This window comes from Echiichthys vipera, assembly GCF_963691815.1.
Source record: "Echiichthys vipera genome assembly, chromosome: 7".
NCBI classification, from domain to species: Eukaryota; Metazoa; Chordata; class Actinopteri; order Perciformes; family Trachinidae; genus Echiichthys; species Echiichthys vipera.
In genome coordinates, this window is record NC_139832.1 from 16,023,192 (window position 1) to 16,046,094 (window position 22,903).

Consider the following 22,903-nt stretch of genomic DNA (forward strand, 5'->3'; position numbering starts at 1 on the left):
CCTGAAGCAGTTGTTCTTGAAGTCACCTGTCGTGTATTCCGCAATAGGAGCGCGCCCTCAACAGTTTGATCCAAGGATATCGGGTCGTCAATAATCCAACATGTTCCTTTTTCGATATAAAATAACTACTGACAACACAAATCAAGAAACTCAACTCCGGACTTGAGCGTGGATTTGTTTCTGTCTGTCATGGTGTGGCGTGTTAGACTTAACTCGCAGTGTCTGAGTGCTCTGCACTCTTTATCCTTACATTATTCCAGCCCACGCACTTCAGGGTTCAACTCGCTGCAGAGAGTTCATTGACATTTGGGAATATGAAGAGGTAAGTACCGCCCTCCTGTTCCTTTCTTCTCCCGGACGCCGCCCACGCCGGTCCCTAAAATCAGGCTTTTTAGAAGGCGCAAAACCATCTCTGGAAGACTTGTTGGCATACATATTTTAAAGTGGATGTTTTGATTGAGATTATGTGACACTTTGTAATCCATCCATATTTTCCCCATTTATGAACAATCATCTAGCCTCAAACTAATAAATGATTATTTGACCCTAGAGCAGCATTCCTGCTCTGCATTCCTCAGTAAAAACCTATAATGAAATAAGGTAGTTGTCATCAGATTCCGAGTAGAAGAGCACAGGTTCAAAACAATAAGTGACATTTAGAGTGCCTCCACAAACCAACCGGGCACTCAAACGCTGACCGACGAGTAATCATTGTGTTGCATTCCTGCCACATATCACCACTTGCTTCTAACTGCCACTCATTAACCACGCTTTACCTGCCTCCTCAGACAGACAACAACCCTGGACCTGAGGGGTCGCGCAACCCTTGACCCCAATAATCTTCAAGTTGCAGACCAAAACTTAAAAGTGAAATTCCGGTGAAAATCACCCCAGGCTCTTTTTGGGCAAATACACTCATCAAATAAGCCTTCGAGACAATTTTTTCCATGCACGGACAACTAACGGAAAAATCTGGGACAGATGCTAACAGCTAAATGAGGCTAACACTGATTAGCTCGGGGCAGTACGGTGAAGGCATTAAAACGTCTTTTTAGACCATTTCTCCAAATAACACCAAACGTCTGCAGTAGCATGAGAAGAGTCCTTACACAATAACCAAAGCACCAACAACGTAGTTAGTGATATCAGCGTTTATTAAAAGAGTGTTTTGAAAGACCCGGTACCAGCTCCTCTTGTAGTAAAGTCCATTCAAGTCAATTACCAAATGCAATCCAAAAGGAAGAAGCCCATTGATGATTTATTCCAGGAAAACATGTAAACGTTGTGGTTTGTGGCAGACACGGTAATCCCTCTGCCTAAGCGTCTCCATCGTCGTCTCAATGTCAAGACTCAAAACAATAAGCCACTGGTTTATCAGAGCACGGTCATCCTACCGCAATGGCAGCCTCTGAAAAGTTTCTGGGTTGTCAGCTTTTATTTTTTTTTCGCAGCCGGGAAAGATACAAACACGAAGCATTCTGTCTCTCTTCACTTCAAGTTGCAACACACTCCCCCTGACCCCTGCCCCCTGACATCTGCGTAATTTTTTGGCGCTGCAGGAGAGATGCTGTTGGACTTCCAAACCTTTTACCATCTATTATTAACTTATATTTCACAAAACTATCAAACCACAAGACACCTGTTTCGCTGGAATAAATCATCAATGGGCTCCTTCCTTTTTTGGATTGCATTTTAAATCTACTTGAATGGACTTTATTACGAGAGGAGCTGCTACCGGACTAGTTGGTAAGTCTTTCAAAACACTCTTTTAATAAACTCTGATGTCACATACTATGCTTCGATTAATATGTAAGGACTCTTATCATGCCACTGCAGATGTTTGGTTTTATTTGGAGCAGTGTTAGTGTTTAAAAAAAAAACATTTAATGCGTTCAACTCGCCACCCGAGCTTATCCACGTAAGCTGCATTTGGCTGTTAGCGACTGTCACAGATTTCTCCATTAGTTGTTCATGCACGAAAAAAAGTGTCTCAATGGCTTATTTGATGAGTGTATTTGTCTAAAAAGAGCCTGGAGGGATTTTACACCGGAATTTCACTTTAAACAGTGATATCACCTCATTGAATCAAAAGAGACATTTCAAGAAAATATGATACTACAGGTAGTTTTGCCAGTGGCAAAATGTATCATAATCATTTGATATATGATGTAACAATTTTAAAGTTTAAAGTAGACAGCCAAAGACAGGACAGACTGATGAGTGAAGATGAAAAAGGAACAGTGTCATTGAGAATATGCATCATATCTGTGAATACATGAGGTCAGGAGTAACCTGTCATATGAATCATTGTCTCATGTGTGTTTATACGTTAGAGGAGAAGAGGGGGGGGGCATGAGCATTCTCAGTCTCTTCCCTAAAGGCATCCCGGATCAGGACATTCCTTGAATACTGCTACTCTCGTCACAATGACGGCCTCTTCTGTTTAAAGGGGACAAGGTTCATGTCTGTGTGTTTTTAGATTTGCATGGGTTATTTTGGTTGTCTCTAGATGATCCGCCGGGGTAAGGGGTGATGCACCTTGAGCTGTTCTCTTTGTACATCTCTTGCATGTTTTTCAATCCTCAAATCTCAGGAGTCACCGGGAAAAATGTTGCAGAGGAAGGATGTCTGTGGTGTATTCCCCAGGCAGGATGAAAGCAACGCACATGACAAACATATTCCTTTACTCTCTTTAACTCCAGCTGTTTGTCGTTTTTCTTTGTTACACGACGTACACATTAAAGGAATAGTGTTTTGGGAAATGCGCTTATCCGCTTTCTCGCAGAGTGTTACAAATGAGAAGATTAATACCGCTCTCATTTCTGTAGCCTACGTAGTGTAAATGTGCTACAGCCAGCAGCTGGTTAGCTTAGCACAAAAACTGTAAAAAGGGGTAAATATTTATAATATTATATTTTTATAGCAGCACCTCTAGTCTGAAATGTGCTTGACTCTTTGTTGGGGTGCAGTCACTTCCAGAGTCATGTCGTTCAATATTTCGAGTGGAGCACCTTTGAGAAACAACACTGTTCTCTTATTCCATTAAAAAGCTCAAACGTGGTTATCCCAGTTTTGCTGTATAATTAATCAACCCCAGGCTTGTGTATCTACTGTACATGGAGTTACTGCAGATAAGTGCAGTTATGAATAATGCCCGACATTACAGCGAGAGGTTAGTTCAATAACACATGAAATATGGGGATGAAATACTCCTCATGTTAAATAACCTCCCTGCCTGCTACAGTCTGGTGCTGGACCTCGTCATCTAATAGCCCAATAAGATGACAGACGGGGCTGTTCCACCACCGCTGGCCTGCTTTATTTCCAGACTGTAAAAGGATATGGTGCCCCCCCACCCCCTCCTGCTGCCATGTCACCTAGTACCTTCAGCTCACTGAACCGTCTCAATTCTTGCAAGTTATCCGTCTTCGCTCCTGTAAAAGCCAGACAAAAAGCCAGACATGCTCCAGGCAAAGGTGCCTTGCCCACAGGCTAAAAGACATTTAAGAGAAGGTTACAAACACCTTCCGTCCATTTTCATAATGACGTTTATCACTTCTATCTGTCTGCTTGTTCCTAGCCATAACATTCCCTCACCCGCATTTTATCATATGGTTTCATCTGAAATGACACAAAAATGAAACCGGGGTCTGTGTTATGTAAATATTAGTGCTGAAATGCAGCTCTTCCCATGATGTCACTCATTTGGCATTAACACTGTTAGTAATTCAAATTATACTAAGACAGAAGTGAGACTCTTGATACAGCTTAGTACAGCAAAGACCCACCTCCATCTAGACACTACTGGAAGTTTATACTCTATATTTTAAATCGCCTTTGACAGGCTCTCTTATTGCAAAGGAAAGACTCGACAGATGACTGAGAAAAAGCCTGGTTTTAAGAGTGGACACAGTAACAGGGTCGCTGTGGGATTCTCACAAAAGATTCTCTATACTAAAGATGCCTCTAAAATGCAGCATTTCAGATGGAAATGGAATGAAATGATATACACTTCCTGTCTCCTGACTGGCCGCGGCCTCATTTGAAAGTATCAGTTTAAGTAAGTTACATGTATGTGCAGAATTGATTTATATTTTCTTTTTCTAACATTAGATATTGACACAGCTAATCACCATAGCCAATTTAGCATTACAACAATGTGATATCTGAGGCTTTTGTCAACGTTAGTAGATGTTAGTTTGGCTGTGTTGAGAGATGTTGCTGAGAGAAACAGGTCTCAAACAAAGTTAATTTTCCCCTGATTTGTCCATCTGAAAAATGTCATTTTAGTGAGTGTTCGAGAGATATGTGGCTTGTGAGCGAATGGGCCCCTGTGGACCAGCTATTGACAATTGTCAATAAATATTAGTCTGAAAGGTCCGAGGCAGGTATAGGTTTGCTAGCGGAGGTGGTGGAGGTCTGCAACATTACCAGCCTTTCACAGTAATCAGAACTTTTGACCAAATGTAACATGATACAATACTGTGAAGACCTAACAGATGGGAGATACCAGTGTAGACTTTTAGCAACTTTTTTTTAACTTCCTGTCGCTATTGTGCAGCATAGCACTTTCAGACCGTTTGAGAAGCCCTGTTAGCCACTTCATGTTGGTGCAGTGAGAAGAAAAAAAAGCAATGACCTTGGCAAATTCATGTGTAGCTTGTGTGTGAGAGCCTAACGACACTGTACAATGCACGGCAAAATACGTCCAGTGAAGCTGAAACCCAGTTCAACTTTAAAATGAATCATGTGGCTCAAAAATCGGGTCAGAAAAGGGCTCAAATCGTACAGTGTATGGCCTTATCTTAAGGGATCCTTCATAATCTGTGTTCACGTTCACTTCTCCCACTGGAATCAATACACGCAGGACCTGTTGCAAGTCTCCTAAAGAGGCAGGTCAGTGGACAAACACGTGTGACACAGATACAGGAAATTACTCTGAGTTGTACAGTCTCGCTTCTAAACGATCTCTGGTTTCAACTCTATAAATGCCAGGCAGGCGGATGTGTCCAAGTCTTATTTTTCAGAGTTATGGGAGGAGAACAGTGGTTGGCCCTTAAACGGGGTCAAGCAAAACACTCATATGTATCTACATGATAAATACATTTATTGTTATCATTAAAACACATTTAGACTTCGTCATCTGATACCCCACTCCCTGCAGCTATTGTCAAAACACTCAATAATAAACACTACAATAACTGTAGGGGTCAAATCAATAGATAGTGTAAATGTATTTGTTCTCTCATGATGTAGTAATTTATTCATTCAATGTCTGATGATTACTTTTCTTTAATCATCCATTAGAGGGCATTTCTCTCTCTCTCTGTTTTCTTTAAGATAAAAGGAGGAAAATAACAGTCAGTCTTATTTGAAAGAAAATACATTTTCTCTTTGTTTTGAAATACTGACTTGACCTTTTGTGCTTTATAATCATAGGTATGCAAAACAGAGCATTGCCTGGATAAGTGGTTGATAACGCTGGATTTGGAAATGGTTGTTAGAGACTCCATCTTTGTCAAAACAAGTCTAATGGCCAAGAGTATATTGCTGGTATTAGAGCTAAGGGTGGGTGGGATGTGGTGGTGCTGGAGTGGGTGTGGACGAGGGGCCCAATTTAGGAAATGTTGTCCCCCTGGCCCTGTCCATAATTCCTAATGGCTGGGGCTATCAGCACAAACATGTACAGTAAATAAATCTATTGTACACTGACCTCCAAAACTGTGCACTGTGAAAATTACTACTTCGTTTACACTTTATAGTGTTGGCATGCAGCATGGTACAGAAATGTGGTTGGCACAATGTCAGAGTGTTATGAGTGTTTTATCTTCACTGTGCAGGGCTCATCAGGAAATGCCCATGCAAGACAGCTCAAATGAGCTTTTTTCCATTGTATATGTTGCATTGCAAAACAATGAAAGCCTTGTGGGTCACATGGGATGGCCCACAAGGATGTAATGGACATGGTGACCTTGGGAAGCAGATTGCAGACCACTGGCAGTTGTTTATCATGAGGATGCCTTTGGGCTGTTCTTTGCTTCGCTTTGCGGAGAGAAAATAGCTCCATTACTTAGAGAAAATTCCACCTGCTGTGCAATTTAGTTGTAATATTTACTGCTTCAAAACACTTTAATGCAGAAGAGAGCCATAAAACATTCCAAAGTTAGTGCTAGATTGAGGATAACCATAATGTTTGTGTTGTGAAGCTGTCTATTAGCAGTTATGATTGATGGTGACATGTCTTGGAGTGCAACCCTTCAGACTTTTTACCTCAGGCGGTTGTGGTTAAGTAACTCCCAGTGGATTCTCAGTTGAGGGGCAGACAGGATGATAATCTCGGTAGGGGATGAAGAAGATTTGAGGCTGCCTGTGTTATGAGAGGAATGTCTGCTGCCTCACCAGCGTGACCCTGCTTTAGGCTGCATGTCTGTCCCCACGTTGTTGTAATGTACTGTGTGTTGAAGCAGCTACACATTTAACACCTTGGGTTTTTGTCTGACGGGTCAGGACAAGATGAATATATCAGCAGCCTGACAGCAAGAATTAATCATTAGAAACCTTCAATGAACCTCGCTGAGAGCAATTATTGTCATCACATTACAGCTCAATGACCCTTTCTCTGTGGTGGAAGAAGTACTGGCAGAGCCAATCCTGGCTATTTTCATAAACGGACATTTAGCCATCTCCATTTTTAAAAAATAACACTGTGCACACCTGTCCGTTTTCAGAAAGAAAAAAATTACTAATCCGTGTATATATGCGGTCAATAGTATACCAAACGTATAGGTGTCAGTGGGTAGAGAAGCTCAAGCCCACGTTAGCTAATGATCCATGATCACCACAGCCAAATGAAAATGTAGTTCACACCTGTGAAGCAGGTGCAAGTTCTGGTGCTTACTGTGACGTCAGCTGCCAAAAACTCAGTTTTTCTCTGTTTGAATGCAAACATGCAACCTTTTTTTAAAAATCTCCACTCTGGCCGGAGTTTTTAAAAAGAATTGTTTTCAGAGGCGAATTCTCCATTTGAGTGTAAATGAGGGGCACAAAAGCAGGGAACTGTCTCTGTTTTTAAAAATAACCATGTACGTGTAAGCGGGGCCTTTGTTTTTGTTGCCGGCATGAATTCAAAAATCATTTTCAAAGAATTTGATTAGATCAGCTTCAACATTTGCTATTTTCAATTAAATATGGGGTTTACTTGTTTTTCAAATCATCACATTCTGTTTCTATTTACATTTTACACAGTCTCCAAACTCTTCTGGAAACAGGGCTGCATACCAAAAGAAGGCTGTAGATCTGTGGCTTAAGGTAGTTACGACAAGCACACAATTATGACAGGCCCCAGTGCATGCCTCTTAGTTATGAAACACACACACACACACACACACACACACACACACCATCAGGTGTAAATATATTTTTACCAACAACTTGTTGGATTTTACAGTTGATTGAGTTATGTAGGCTTTTGTATTGGGGAAAGTAGAAAGGTCAATGGGGAAGCTATCAGGTGGCAATCTGAATCTCCCCTACCCCACGGGCCCCAGAGCAACTGCACTGCCTGCACTGTCTATATTTACACCCCTGCTGCAGATGGGGCCCGGCCCACTCCCTCAGTCTGTCTTCATCCCGTCAAACCTGTGCCATTTGGATGTTGTCCGAAATTAAACTTCAATTTTTATTTTTCTATTATTTTTTTCTAATAAGATACATGTTTAACTACTCAAGATGTAGGTAAAATTCAGGCCATTTACTGTATCATTTGAATTGGTTTCTTAAAGCTGAAGTTGGTGACTTTCTGTAAAAAATTTGTTTTTTTCATCAAATTTGCTGAAAATGTCACTATCTCCTGACAGCTCTCTACCGCTCTCTCTAGGACGTCCTCAGACGAGCCGTCCATCGTTGTCTCCAGTCATCCCGATTCTGCATACATCTTTCAGATCGCTGGTACTCTGGGCTCCTGCATCCCTCTTAAGTATGTCCACATATGTTAGTGTGGGACGACCTCTTGACCGGCGCCCGCGTGTCGGTTCCCACAGCACCAGCTTGCTGGCTGACAGGTCTGGGTGTCTTTGGCAGTGCCCTGCAAGTCTCATTCTCCTTACAGCAATCTTTTCACTCACCCTTGGTATTCCCTCTTACAGGATTATGTTGGTTACATGTGCGTTCTTGCTGATGTTAAGCACTGCACGCAACATCCTGGTGTAGCACCCGTCCAGGGACTTATCTAGGGTTGGTTTAGGGGTCCAGCATTCACTGCCATAGAGGACAACGGACTCTACTGCTCTCTATCTGCTACAAATGGCATCTGCTAGATTCCACTGTGCCTGACTGTCAACGAGTCAGAGCCGAGGAGTCTCTGACGCAGTGTCAGTGACCACTCATGAACTCCGATCAAACTGTGAAACTAGGCAGCGCTGAATAAAAATGACTCAAGATTCTGATACTATCATATTTCTTGCATAAAGTCTTTCAGAAACATATTTTAGTTGAGCTGTAAAATGAGAAAGTTTGTCTGGCTGGTGGGCAGGAATTTGTTTTGTTTCGATTTGGTCAGAAACTCTCTCAATTTAGAGCTAAACCACTAAAATATGTTTCTGAAAACACTTTATGCAAGAAATATTTAATACTGTAACAGATTAGTTTGACAGTTTGATCAGAGTTTGGAGCAGCTACTGACACTGTGTTAGAGACTCCTCGGCTCTGATTAGGTGCAGGTTGGTGATTGGAAGTAGAAGATATCATTAATAGCACCCAGAGAGAGGTAGAGATACTAGAGATACTCGATCGATCACTATTTCACAGATCCAGTGTCCTGTACTGTCGGGATATAGTGAGTTTCAACATTTTTTTTCATAGAAAGGTAACTGCTTTAGTTTTAATGCCAAATAGATAGATAGATAGATAGATAGATAGATAGATAGATAGATAGATAGATAGATAGATAGATAGATAGCCTAAGCTTTATTGCAGACTCAAGGTCCATACAAAAAGTAAAAGCAAGACACACAGTACAAAAGGATTAAGAATCACACAATAAAATAAAATAATAAATACTTCATATGAGTAACTAAATGCTTCATAGAAGTAACAGGACTGAAAGTAACCAGATTGAGTTTTAGCATAAAATTAGCAAATACCTAAAAAAGTAACCACATGGCATCAACGCGTGCTAAAGTGCCCCCTGGGAGCAATATTGCGCGTTAAAGCACCCTCTCAGAAGCCAAAACACGTGATAAAGTGCCCTCTTCAGTGGCAAGGTTGTATATATAGATATATGTATATGTTCCTTTATATGTATCTTGGTGCAAGACACTTTATATAACGTGTTAGACCGACGGGGTGGGAATTAAATGATTTACATTTCTTTATGATTGAAGATATAATAGAAGGAGTAAGACGAAAAACGTTCCCGACTTGTGTCTGGTAACTAATCTGGCACGTTTACTAACATCTTGAATGTGTTATTATTGTTACTTGTACTCACCTGAGTTCACTTCCTGCATTGCTGCTGATATGTTGTTGTTTTTCCCATAACTCTTATTACTCGAAATGTGAATCAGGTGAATGTAGTGGTACGCTACAGAGAAAATGTCGAATCAAATATGTAAAATAAAAACTCTTGCAAGGAAGAGATGCGCAAGTGAAACCGGAACGAAAGTCTGACTCACTCGACTGCCGGAACTTAACAATGTGACAACCACCGGAAGTAAACAACACAGGCGCTGAATGGTTGAATGTTATTAGCTGGAGGACGATGTTGCAGCGCAGATATTTACCACAATGTTGAGATTTTGACAAAGGTTTTCAACGCATAACTGCGGTTATTGAAGAAACTGTCTTCAAATATGAAGAAGAGCCCGACCGTCAGCGCAGACTGTTGGAAACCCTAAATAAAGTTTTAGGTGTGTAAACATGTTATAGTCATTTAAAACTGTCCGGTGAATATGAATTTAAATACGAACTTGTTTCATTTATTTGCTCAGTTGTCCGATTTTCTCTCTTCAAGTTGATACGTTGTTATTTATTTCTCAATTTCCTCTTTTTCATTTTTATTTTATTATTATTATTTTAATTCTGAATGAACTTATATTTGTATACAAAAATATATTAACAATTATAATTTTTTAAATAAATATTCCATAAATTCTAATACATAGGAATATATGATAAATAAATTGTATTGTGTAAAAAAAATTGAGTTTGAAGAAAAAATTAAAAATAAATAAATAATAAAGAAAGAAAACAAATGAAGGACAGAGGAAGATGTTAACTCCCAATTAATTATGGAAAAGAGTTGGGGTTAAATAATTGTACACTTCTTCCTTTTTTGAAAAAAAAAGAAAAAAACTTTTTGGTTTTCTTTTTTACATGTTTGAAATCCATTTGAATCAAGTCAAATACAGTATATATGATAATGTTGTTCTCTTTCCCTCCGCTGACCAGCAGCAGCTCTGTATTCAGGGAAGGAACTCAAGTCTGGACCCGGAGCCTCCACAAATTAAAGAGGAACAGGAGGAATTCTGCACCAGTCAGGAAGGAGAGCAGCTTGTCCTGAAGCAGGAGCCTGAAGCTGTTATGTTGACTCCTAAATATGAGGAAAGTGACCACCACCTCAAGTGTAGCTGAGAGCCAAGATCAGAAAGGCAAGCATGGAGACTCGGGATCAACTGGAAACGTAGAGACAAACCAAAAAGAATACGTCACAAAAGCAATGATCACAGGAAAGTGCAAATAACAAAAGCATCAATAGCAGATTAAAAATTCAAAATACACAAATTTAATAATAGTCAATGTACATAGTCAAAAAAAACAACAGTCAAAAATAGAAAAACAGTTTAAAAAAAAAAAAAAAAGGTAAAGTGACAGTAAAACACAAAGTGATAAATCATAATTTAATATTATTTAAATACACTATACATTTAATAATAATATACTGTAATACCATGAGTGTAATGAAGTATTGTCAATTATGCCATGACATTTTCTTAAACTAACCTCGTTTTTGTTTGTTTTTTAACTCTTTCCTAAGATCAGGCAGAATTACTGGTTACTCCTAAAAGAATTACACTGATACTCAAACCCCAGACAAGGTCCTGAAGTGAAGCTTACACGCACATACACACACACACACACACATATATATATATATATATATATATATATATGAACGCAATATGTATTTAAGAGTGAGCTTCAACACAGGAATCATTTGACCTGACCCAAAATTTAAATATTACTAACAAAGTAAATTATATCTCTCTGCATACAGTATGTGTTGATTCAAGGAGAAAATGGGGTGATATTGCCACCTAGTGGTTAAAATTGGACTTTAAAAAAAGGGTGATATAGATTTGACTGTATTTGGTTTGCTGAAATCTTGTGTGAAGCGTCTTTAGCGACACTGCTCAGATTGGGAATAAAAGTAAGCCTGTTTTCCAGAAATGTCTCATGTGTCAAGTTCTTACGTATGAACCACTTTTACGCAAATATACATCTTGTCCAAAGGAGTTTATTGTAACCCAAGATGTGCACAGTACATTTCAGTCAGTGTGAGTTTGATGTGCAGTAGCAAAGCTTGCAGAAGATGAATCCTATTTATTTAAATGCTTTTTATCACTTTAACCCATGTTAACTTCACAGCTAACCACTGGTACTGTATTCAAACTGATTTATTACAGTTATTTTGTTGATCACAGTCATAATAACTCCAAGATGTTGTTAGGCACCAGTAGTGATGCAAGCTGGCACTCTGTGGCACTTATGAAAGTCAGAGTCTCATTATGGTGTTATATCCTGGCTGCAGAGTTTTTACTTAGGTAACCCCTTCTCTTGTGCTTGCTGGAGGATAACCTGGTCTGAGCAGTACACCCCGGGTTCTTTAAAGACAGTGTACATTATCACAAATACACAACTCATTCCATTTAAAGCAGAAACTACATTATTGTGTTGTTTCAGACCAACAACAAAAAGTATCTGTCAATTATACATCAGTGTGATTGCAAGATTACCAGTTCGATCCCCAATTCAGCAGCACACAGACAGGATCTCTGATTAATGTTGAGGTGCAGGTGGAGCAAGCCCATTAACAACTAACTTCTCCACTGGAACTAACGTTAGTTTTTGTTGACGGGCGTGCGTACTTTGAGACGAATGACGCCAATCAACTAATAGCTCAGTCCATAGGTGACTTGGCTGGGAACATGTAAGTCATATTCACATTACTATAGATGTTATTATAGTTACTGTTTTTTTTGGTTGCTTGCATCTCTGGAAGTGTGTCTTTCTGTCTGTCTTTGTGTCTGTCTTTGTCTCTCTCTGTACATCTGTCTGTCTTTTCTCTCTTTCTCGCTTCTTTTCTTCCTCCCCAACTGGTCAAGACAGATCTGTCCCCCACAGAGCTGGGTCTGTTTGAAGTTCCTGCCTGTTATAGGGGAGGGTTTCGTTGCCACAGTACTCTATGGAGGGTCTATGTAAATCATAAATAAGTCATAGAGTGTGGTCTATACCTACTCTGTAAAGTGTCCTGAGATAACTTTTGTTATGATTTGGCACTGTAAATAAATTTGAATTGAATTGAATTGAATTATGTTCACACTGGTCTAATTTGTAATCATATCTATGTTTGCTGATTGTCTGCTTGTTCTTAAAGTGAAATAAAGATTTCTAAATTGAAAAAATATATATATAAATAGTTTTCCCATTTTAAATTGAGTGTGGTACTTCGTTAAAATTAGGAAAGCGTCTTTTAATTTCTTTTATCGGTATTTGTCCTGTTTTTGGGTGCGCACCGGGGTAGCAGTGTCGCTACTAACCATCATTAATAGCTAACGTTAGCTTTGGCGGTAATTTCACTAGCTTCAATCAGCAACGATCGCCAGTTCTTTACAATGTGAACCTTTTTGTAGACTAACTCGTTTGGCGTTTGGCCTGATTTCAGTCGACGCTGTGCTGGCCTTGTCACTTTAATTGAAAGCTGAACAGTAGTACCATAGTTGATGAGCTTTGAATGATCTAAGGTCGTGTTCCACGGCATCGTCCCTTCGATAGCTCAGTTGGTAGAGCGGAGGACTGTAGTGGCAATGCAGCTGAAATCCTTAGGTCGCTGGTTCGAATCCGGCTCGAAGGAGATGCTTTTTGTTCTTTTTCAACCAAACTTTATCCGTAAACGTTTTATAACGCCAGCTCTGTGGTGCCATGTACATAACAACACACGCACGGTCAAATTCGTTGTTTCTGCAGTTAGCGTTAGCTCTTTGTTAGCTTATTTTGGTTCCTGCCCTGTTTGCAGTATCCTGTGCTATTTGTCCGTTAGAAAGTATTTTGTTTTGGTGTGTACCCATAATTTACATTTATGAGACTGAAAGGCTAACTGTGACAATTGTATAACATGGTTTGTATGTGAACATTGAATGTTAATTTGTTAAAAGTCATAACTCTTAACCAAAAAGTAGTTTGTATGAATGAATCCAACAATGACACAATGACAGGCTTGGTATGCCAGCATTTAATGTAAGTTATACATTACATTATACATTAGAGCGCATATATGTTTGCTCATAAACACTTTTAGTAACATGGCCCTACTGTTAACAATGTATTTCCTCTACTTAACTGTGACGGAGATTCATCTCAGAAAGTAATGGACTTAAGCCTATGATTTTGTAATAGACTACAGTATTATTGTGGTTTGTATATAAACACATTTGTGCCTTTCATTTAATGACAATGCAATGCACTGCAGAAACGGATTCAGATGTTAAGTTTGAGGTTTCAGTTAGGCTAAACACACAGTGCTTAGCCTGCTAAGGTTGAACCATATCTGTCCACAGCAGACTTCTGCCCCTTGTGCTAGTATCTGCGATGTGCTGTTTGTGTAACCTTTGAATTTGTTGACTGATGCTGCCTTTACAGGTCTGTGATATGCCACTTTATCTTCCTCAGGTTTTTCAGCACCTCTAGGTGGCAGAGTGGCTCAGCCTGGACAGGTGGGTGCTGTTTAACTGAACAGGAAGCTGAGAACACATTCCTGTCTGTTTACACTGAGTGTGTATGTAATTGAGACACTGAAATACTCAATTAAATAGCTTTTGGTAAACACATGTGCTCTTGAGAAAACCACATAAAGGCCTTATGATAGCAGGCTGATTTTTCAGAACAATTCCTTTAATGACAGAAAAGTGATACAGGAGATAGATTGTGACTACTGCTACCACCACTACTACAGAAAGTCAACTTAAAATACTGTACTGACAGACCAGAAATAAGTATTATTGGGTAAAGTCCTCTCTGTCAAATACGCTAAATACGCAGACATTGACAGGAGTAGTGAGCAGACAGCAGGAATAACATAATCATACAAACTTTTTCTAAAAACTTTTATTGTTGTGTTGTCTACAGATGACAGTCATTTACGATTTCATAGATTAGACCTGAAAAATACATTTAATCATTTGTTTGTGCTACATGGTTAAAGACTATTTGATATGAAAATGGTACAATGGCTGAGGTAGTCATGTGGCAATAAAAACTGCATTAGGCACATTTTAAAGGGACAACAAAAGTTTAGATAAATACAGCTCTAGTGCACAGTGGTGTCAGGCAAGCTATATGCAGGTTCAGCACCCAAGAATTTCTAGAGAAATACCCAATTCTTAAGTTACCAAGATATACTCAAGGTTAAAAAATGTCAGAAATCAAAGTGTGAATTTAGCTTATAAGGGAAAAACAACATTGCATCTTCAAATCAATCTTTGATTGTAGTAGCATAACAGAAATTGGTCATGTTTTCACTCTTGGCGAACGCGCTTCCTCGGAGATGCTGGAGGATCCAGAGAGAACGCGGTGGGAGAGACAGGACGGGACTCGGGGATGTACTCCGTCTGATACTTGTCGATATAAGGCTTGGCCACATTCCACACCTGAGGTGAAAATATGAACATATTACTTAAAAACCACATTTTCTTTTCATTATTGTCCATCTCTGTGGAGCTTTTAGTATACAGTAGGTCGAACACATTTTAAAGTCACAGTAACAGTTAACATTGCTTCCTCCATAAGATTTGTCACTTGCCTTCTGGTCAAGTAGAAGACGGTGAACAGCCTCAATGTCCGGAGACATGAATCTGTCTTTAATCCACGGTCTGTTAGTGGCAGGATAGTTGAGAGTATGAGAGAGTCAGAAGTGGAACAGTGGATAAATATTAACTATCCTGTACATCATTTCAGTGGACTGAAAGTTGTGTACCTTGACCGCATCTGTTTGACTTACCTGACCACACTGCGCACAAGTTCATAGACCTTCTCCAGCGGAGTGGTGGTACGAAGTGGGCGGAGGAACTCAATACCCTGACAGGCTGCCAGCAGCTCTATTGCAAGAACTGATCACAGAAAACATACATTAGATCCGACAAAGTGCATAATCACTTTTTGACGTCATTTGCAAAAGAACACTATTTTCTAAAAAATATGGTTGTTATAGGTTAGTCCTCTTTTTAGTGGTAATTATTTCAGTCACAACATTCAATCTTTACACAACATGTGGTATCACTACTGTGTCCTTGTTAAAAAACAATCCAAGTGTTCGCAGTATCAACTGTAGTGCTGCTGAACACATTAGAGTGGAAAATACAATGTGAGGGGCTGGACCAGACCTAACACTGAATAATTTTATTTATATATAAATATAATGATATATTTACAAAACTCATAAGGGAATATCACATAAAAGACATATATGTCCATGTAGAGGAGCCACAAAATACTATTATACTATTATACTATTTCAATACCAGTGAAGATCCACAATGAGTAAGAAACTGGCATTGCAGGTTGAAAGCCCTCTGAACTTTTTAAAGCTGTTGAGTTTAGCTTTTCGGTCTATTCAAACACATAAAAAATAACTAGTGTATTTCTACAAAAAACATGAAAAGAAATTAAGCTAGAGCTATATTCACATTCATTAATTTATTATATATTAATTTAACTTTATACAGCTGAACTATGTAGGAGCTTGTGTAACTGATTTTGTTAACGCTTTTTCCTTTCGACATTTTTTACTTTGTTGTTTCAGTAATTTTGTCCATTTGACTAATTTGTTTATTTGATGCCAGTGTAAAGAAGAGGTGCTATAATCACTGCAATTGTATGCCCATATCTGTCCCTCACAATTACTGTAATAGGATGTTTGTTTTTCATTATCAATAGTAGCGAATAATCCAATCATAGCTGGGTTTCGAAAAAGTCTTACCTTGCTCCACATGCTCCACGACCCTCAGGGCCTTCCTAGCAGCCCAGCCTCCCATGGACACATGGTCCTCTGTGGCAGCACTGGTGGACAAGGAGTCCACAGACGATGGATGACACAAAACTTTATTCTCTGAAACTAGACAGTACGAAAAATGGAGATTAGAGTTAAAGTTCATGCTAAAACATTCAATAAAAAATGACATAAATTGTAAAATTCTGTTTTATAACACACCAGATATGTTTGTTAAAAAATATTCTACCTGAAATTTATCATCAGTATTAAAAAACGATTTGATTCCACCAACAAATATCTATTTTATTCAACAAAAAGTAACATCTAATTCACTTTACTGAGGTTAGTGCTGCATTTTATAGTATTTATTTGTGTTGTACACCAACCCAAGGCAGCAGCAGTGCAATGAGCAATCATGAAGCCAGAGTTGAGTCCTCCCTCGTTGACGAGAAAGGCCGGCAGCTCACTCAGAGACGGGTTACACAACCTTTCGATCCTCCTCTCACTGATGGAGGCCAGCTCATGGACTGCAATGGCTAAAAAGTCCAGAGCCTGAACGAAAGGAAAGTGCAAATAAAGAGTGTACAACAAAACCTACAACAAATACCCAAAAGATGTTTTATGACCCACAAAGATACGTACCTTAGCTGGGTATTCACCATGGAAATTCCCACCTGAAATGGTCTCACCTCTTTCCGCAAACACCATCTTGTACGAGCGTTAAGAAAAATAGAATCACCTCATTTCCAGTAAAATGCAGTATATCATTTGTGGCTGAACCAAGAATACGTGGTCGAATCTAGTTAGAAATTTGATTGCAGAGACAAAAGTGGTACATGTAGATTAACACAATAGTTTTGTGAGTCAACTTTATGCTCTGGAGGGATACAGGATTGTCTGTGGCACTGTTGATTTCTGTATTGATGATGTTCTGGACAAATTGTATTGTGTCATTGGTGACTCCGTGAACCTGTGTGCAGAAACAAAAAGGAATGCTCAGAAACAACTGAACAACACTTAAAGTATGGTCTTACTCCAGTTCTAAATATCTGAATGCTCTGCTTCAGGAATATCACTCATGAGATCTTCCACAAGAGAATTCACCACAGAGTTTTCCAAATTGTGTGAGGATCGAGGGCGTCCAGCCAGTTAAGGGAGGAACTTAAGGTTGTGGGATGCATAAATAAGCTTTATTTGAGGTTACCTGAGGACAGCATCGCATGGTGTAGGCATCCTGGACTCTGTCACAGAACCGGTGGCTCTCTGGAAAACCACACCAACACCAGATGACACACATTAAGTACTTCATGTTTAAGGGTGCAATGTGGGCATTTTATTACCAAAAGCGATACTTTATTAATCCATCTGGATACACCCACTGCATTTAAACCATTCTAACTATTTATGAGCTGTGGGCAGCCACAGTGCAGTGCTCTAGCTCAGAAACCAGCACCGTCCTTGATCAAGCTCAGTGGTAGAAATATTCCTTACAGATGTCAGTGTTTTGGGTGGGAGGAGACGCCCACAAATATGGCGGCACAGTAACATGCAATTTCCATCAATTGTGGGCCATAGATAGGTATGAACACAGGACACGCTTCTTGCTGTGAGGCGACAGTGCTGGCCAGGTGTTAGGTGTATTACAAAAACTCTGAGTGGTTATCATATAATATTTTGTTACTTTTCTGTTTTAGAATATGGGCCTGTCCTCAGACCTGCTATCTGGGATGGATGGTGATCAGAGTCAAGCAGCGAGCGGAAGCGTTGGGCCACCTCGATTTGTCCTGGGTGCGGCCGCAGCGCATGGATGTCTGCAGGAGGAGAGCGGGAAATGAGGAGGGATGAAACAGATGTTGAAGTTTGAGGTGAACATTTCCGTCTTGTTTTTGGTGACTTTTGTTCACCACCTACCACTGTCAAAGGCCTTGGTGGTCCCCTTTAGCACCTCCAGGGTCAGAGCAGCAATGATGTCTGCCTGCCGAGCAATCGCCTGGGCTCGCTCCACGGCCTCCGCCCCCAGAGAGGTGATCATCTGTGTCCCGTTGATCAGAGCAAGACCCTGTGAGGGAAAGAGTGAGAGGGACGTGTTTTCTACTTTAAGAGACCACTTAAACATTGCAATGCACTGTGAACTACAGTATATTGTATTGTATAATTGTAATTCTAAACACTATTATTGCTCTTTTAAATTCTGATGAAAAAGCGTTTCTAGTGAAACGTGGGGCAGTTTCTTTAGTTCAGGCAAATCAAATATGAGAGAGCATGGTTGATTTTAAACATTACCTCTTTAGGCCTTAGTGATATTGGCTTCAGTCCATGGGCCTCCAGGACCTGGCCAGAGATGAAAGGAGAAAAAACATAAAAGGCCAAGGGTCATGGAAAAGCAAACATGTTTGCCTACTGGACCTTGCAACGGGTCACTCTTACAAGCAAAATGCAGATATCCTGCAGCAAGCTATTGTATAATCATAGAAAAGTCATAATGACTGTCTGTAAAATCTTACATATTTGGCATCTGCCCATCCACTCTTGGGAGACCACATTTTACCCTCTCCCATCAGCCCCAGGGCCAGGTGAGAGAGGGGTGCCAGGTCCCCACTGGCCCCCACTGTCCCCTTCTCTGGGACGAAGGAGAGGCAGGAAGCTGCGGGGGCAAAGTCAGTGAGAGATAAAAAGTCACTGTCAGCTTCCCCAATTGATTGAGGAAGTTATCAGCATTCAGTTGAAGCTGATATCCCTGGTCAAATAAGGTAAAGGCTGGTGGTTTACCGTTGAAGGCTTGGATCATAGCATGAAGGGTTTCCAGAGAAATTCCGCTGTGCCCTTTGGCCAGAACATTGATCCTTAGAGCGAGCAACATGCGGGTCCTTTCCGGGCTGAGCGGGTTTCCCACACCTACACACCATTACATACCATTGATGTTGCTGATTATAAATACAGTAAACCTAAAACGCTTTGTCAGGAGAAACACTAACTAACTAACTAACTAACTAATGTCTTCAAATGTTAAATTCTAGACTGGTAATTGAGCTTTAGAGAGTTTTATTACCTGCTGAGTGTGACCGTACCAAGTTCTCCTGCAGCTCCCTGTGGACAGGCACACACACAAGTACATAAAAACGCTTTAATTCTCGTTTAAACTTTTACAAATAAAACAGATAGTAATATATTGTCTTTACTTGAGCTTGCTGACAGGAATGACCGTTCGGGCAAATTTGCCAAAACCTGTTGTGATTCCATAGACAACTGGGGGAACAGAGAGAGATACAGAGAAATTAATACATGGGATCATTGATTTCTGAAGTACTCTATATTTGCAGTAGTTGGTTAACATCAATGCATTTAATTTAGTTATTCTTGTATTCTAACCTTTGTTTTCTTTGACAATGGTGTCCAAAAGCTCTCTGGATTGCACAACTTTTCTTTCTGCCTCCAGAGTCAGCTGGAAATGTTGGAAAAGGGAATGATTACATTTGGTCAAATATTACACAGACCAGCGATGATGAACGAATACAATCTTGCTGATCATTACCTTTATCTTGTAGAGTCCTCTTCCCAAATTGACCAGATCCGTCGATGTCAGGCTGTTGCCATCCAAGGAAATGTACTGCACAGGGAGAGCTGTGTTACACAGAAGTAGTCTGTATAATGTGTTTTAAATCTTAATGGAGAATGAGTACAGAAAACACTTACCTCTTCGGGTTCTCTGTATGCTGCTGTGCTATTTCACATAGTTGAATTAAGGTTAGCAATCAGCAAGACACAATGTTGCCCTATACTGTGTTTGCCTGGGCCCAGACCTTTGAATCCAACAACTCTGAGTGTAGTAGTTGATCATTGTGTCTGGTAGCAGGCAAATGCTGTACAATTAAATCAGAGAAATTAATAAACAATCTAAAAAAACACGTTGATTAATATATGACGTAGTGGCACAAATACTTGGAAGGATACAGGTGAGAAACCCCAGGCTCACACGGGATAAAGTCGGGAGACATGGTGTCGCCCTCAATAGCTGTAAGTATAGGAAGATAATACACATTTACTACTATTGGTATATAATGCAACTACATTTAATGCCTCGTGTCGTGGGTAGGCTACATAACCATCCATGCGCAATTACGCACAGCAGTGGCAAACTGTTCCCCGAATGTGATGCATAAATGTCTTATGTATTAAATGCATTTGGTCATTACCGATCTCGACAAAGTCGTTATCCTCCAGTACATCCTCGACGGTGTCATCCGCGTCCAACAAACCCAAACCCTGGCACCTGCGCACAACAAAACGAGTGTCCTTTACAGCCTTGATGCCGCCGTTGTCTGGTTTGTTCTTTATGTAACGTTTAAGAGCTTCGTGTCCGAGCCACTGGATGGTGTTGGTGGTATCCCGGCAGGGCACTGCCAGCCACTCATCTCGGATGTGGACAGTATAACAAGGCATTACGCTTCAGTGGGACTCTGCTGCAGTGAGCGCTGCTCGCCGCTTCCCAAGGTACCACATTCAGCCACCTAAAGTTCAGCCGCCAATCAGAGGCAAGGCTCGGGGGCCACGCCTCGCCGGTGTCACACCTCCGGGGACCACTGACCTCCACTGGTCGCTCACAGATGTTTGGACATATTGACCCAAATGCGTTCATGTGATTTAACCACACAAACGCACCGGCGGCGAAAAACATCAAGTGCTCAGGTGTGTGAAAGAGCCAAACGTGATTAGTTTGTATAGCCTCGTGACAGGTACCCTGTATTTAACTTTAAGTAACACCGGGAACAAATGAAGTTAAATTGATTGTCAAAATTACTTTATGAAAATTGAATCGCGAACTTTAAAAAAAAGCATGCATCCTATTTCTACTGATGCCTTCACTTGCTGTCAGACATTTCAAATACATCAAAAATGATGGAGGAGGGGGAAACAGTATTATAACATTTGCAAATCAATTCATAACGTTAGATGGTAGGGGTTCACCATATTTTTATCATCATCATCATCATCATCATCATCATCATCATCATCATCATCATCATCATCCCTGAGCGAAGGCCAATTGCCCTCTTTGCTGAGCTGCCCCTCTGGAGGAAATGTTTTATTTTATTTTACAAGTACAAGAAGAAGAAGAAGAATTGCAAAAGTTAAACTAAATTAAATCACTGTATCTTGTAAATTATTTTATTACGTTTTGATAGGCATGGCTATGCTGGACGCAGCAATGTGATGCAAAGCATTGACCTATTTCCCTACCATGTGACAAATGAATTGGATTTTAAAGTTAAACTAATTTCTCTGTGTCACGTTTACTGTAAGGCAAGCACAATATTGTGTAATATTGATATAACAGGGGGGTGCCCTTCTTTCAGGTTAGAGCAACAAGCCCTTAAAATGTATGTGCCTGCCCCTGCATACATGCATACTAAAACTGAAAATAAAACATACAAACAAAATAGCAGGCATAAGGTATATAACAAATATAAAAGCAGCTTGACTCATTTTTGCATATTCACAATAAATGTATTTACAGAGTTTAAGGAATTTAAATATATAATAAATAGGCTGTAGTAAGACATAATTCTCCCATTACGTGTCCCCATACCCTGACACTGATTAAATCCAATTCACTGTTCTCACAAAAACACCGGTAATCAGTGAATGTAACTAAAAACATTTACTCAAGTACAATTTTGAGGTACTTTACTTGAGTATTTTCATTTTATGTCACGTTATACTTCTACTCCACTACATTTTTGAGACAAATATTGTAGTTTTTACTCTACTGCATTTATTTGACAGCTTTACTAGTTACATGCAGATTTAGGTTATAAATACAAAATATAAATTGACTATTAAATGCTGATTTATTATCATAGGTTAAGCTACCCAGCAGTAGGCCTATATAAAGTAATCCCACCTTCAGAGGCAGGCAACAGCATGGAGCCCCAGGCCAGTAGGGCCTGACAAACAGCAGTGATGCTGCACAAAGATTGCAATGACAGTAGGAGGCCTGACCTCCTTAAAGTGTAACTCCTGGGAAAATGGAACCTGCGGTCTTTTTCTGCATGAATATACATTAAATAGGCCATCAAGACAGTTTTTTCGTCGATCGACTATTAACAGAGAATTCCTGGAGATTTGTTAGCAAACAAACAAGTCGATTACTGAATTTACTGAAGTTCAGAACTCAGTAATCAACTTGTTTGGGCTGCCTCTCAATATGGACGTAGTCGGCTGCTAAGGCTTGTAGCACTGCAAAACACTCTTTTTTTAATAAACTCCAGGTTCACTAACTACGTTGTTGGTGCTTCGTTTTATGTGTAGGTTTGGTGTTAGCCATGTCTGGCTGCTAGCGAATTTCCGGGATTTCTGTTACTAGGTGATCAATGGAAAAATAAACTTTCTCGATGGCTTATTTGATGTATATTCATGCTGAAAAACACCATGGGTTCCATTTTCGGAGGAGTTACACTTTAAGAGGGCCCCACCTGACTCCACCCACTCCTGTTGCAAGTTTTGTTTTATTTTTTTACTACCATTACAAGTGATGTGCATGATTCAGTTTAAACAAACCTATAATGGTGATGAACGTTGGTTCCAGGGCCCCCCTGTGAATTTTTGTGTAGGGCCACAACAAACTCTAGGATTGCTTCTGCC

At 40.0% G+C, this 22,903-nt stretch overlaps 1 protein-coding gene across 1 annotated transcript; it reads right to left on the minus strand.

Annotated features, from left to right (window-relative positions):
• Positions 1-14,789: 14,789 nt before the first annotated feature.
• Positions 14,790-20,701, minus strand: hal (histidine ammonia-lyase; the record flags this gene model as incomplete). The annotated part of the gene is made up of 20 exons (XM_083917417.1): positions 14,790-14,921; positions 15,074-15,143; positions 15,272-15,380; positions 16,250-16,384; positions 16,648-16,813; positions 16,904-16,969; positions 17,151-17,231; positions 17,466-17,524; positions 17,977-18,072; positions 18,173-18,320; positions 18,545-18,592; positions 18,766-18,905; positions 19,031-19,156; positions 19,311-19,348; positions 19,441-19,507; positions 19,631-19,703; positions 19,794-19,868; positions 19,955-19,982; positions 20,213-20,273; positions 20,455-20,701. The coding sequence occupies 20 exons, from the start codon at positions 20,699-20,701 to the stop codon at positions 14,790-14,792; spliced, it is 1,965 nt and encodes a 654-aa protein (XP_083773543.1).
• Positions 20,702-22,903: the final 2,202 nt, after the last annotated feature.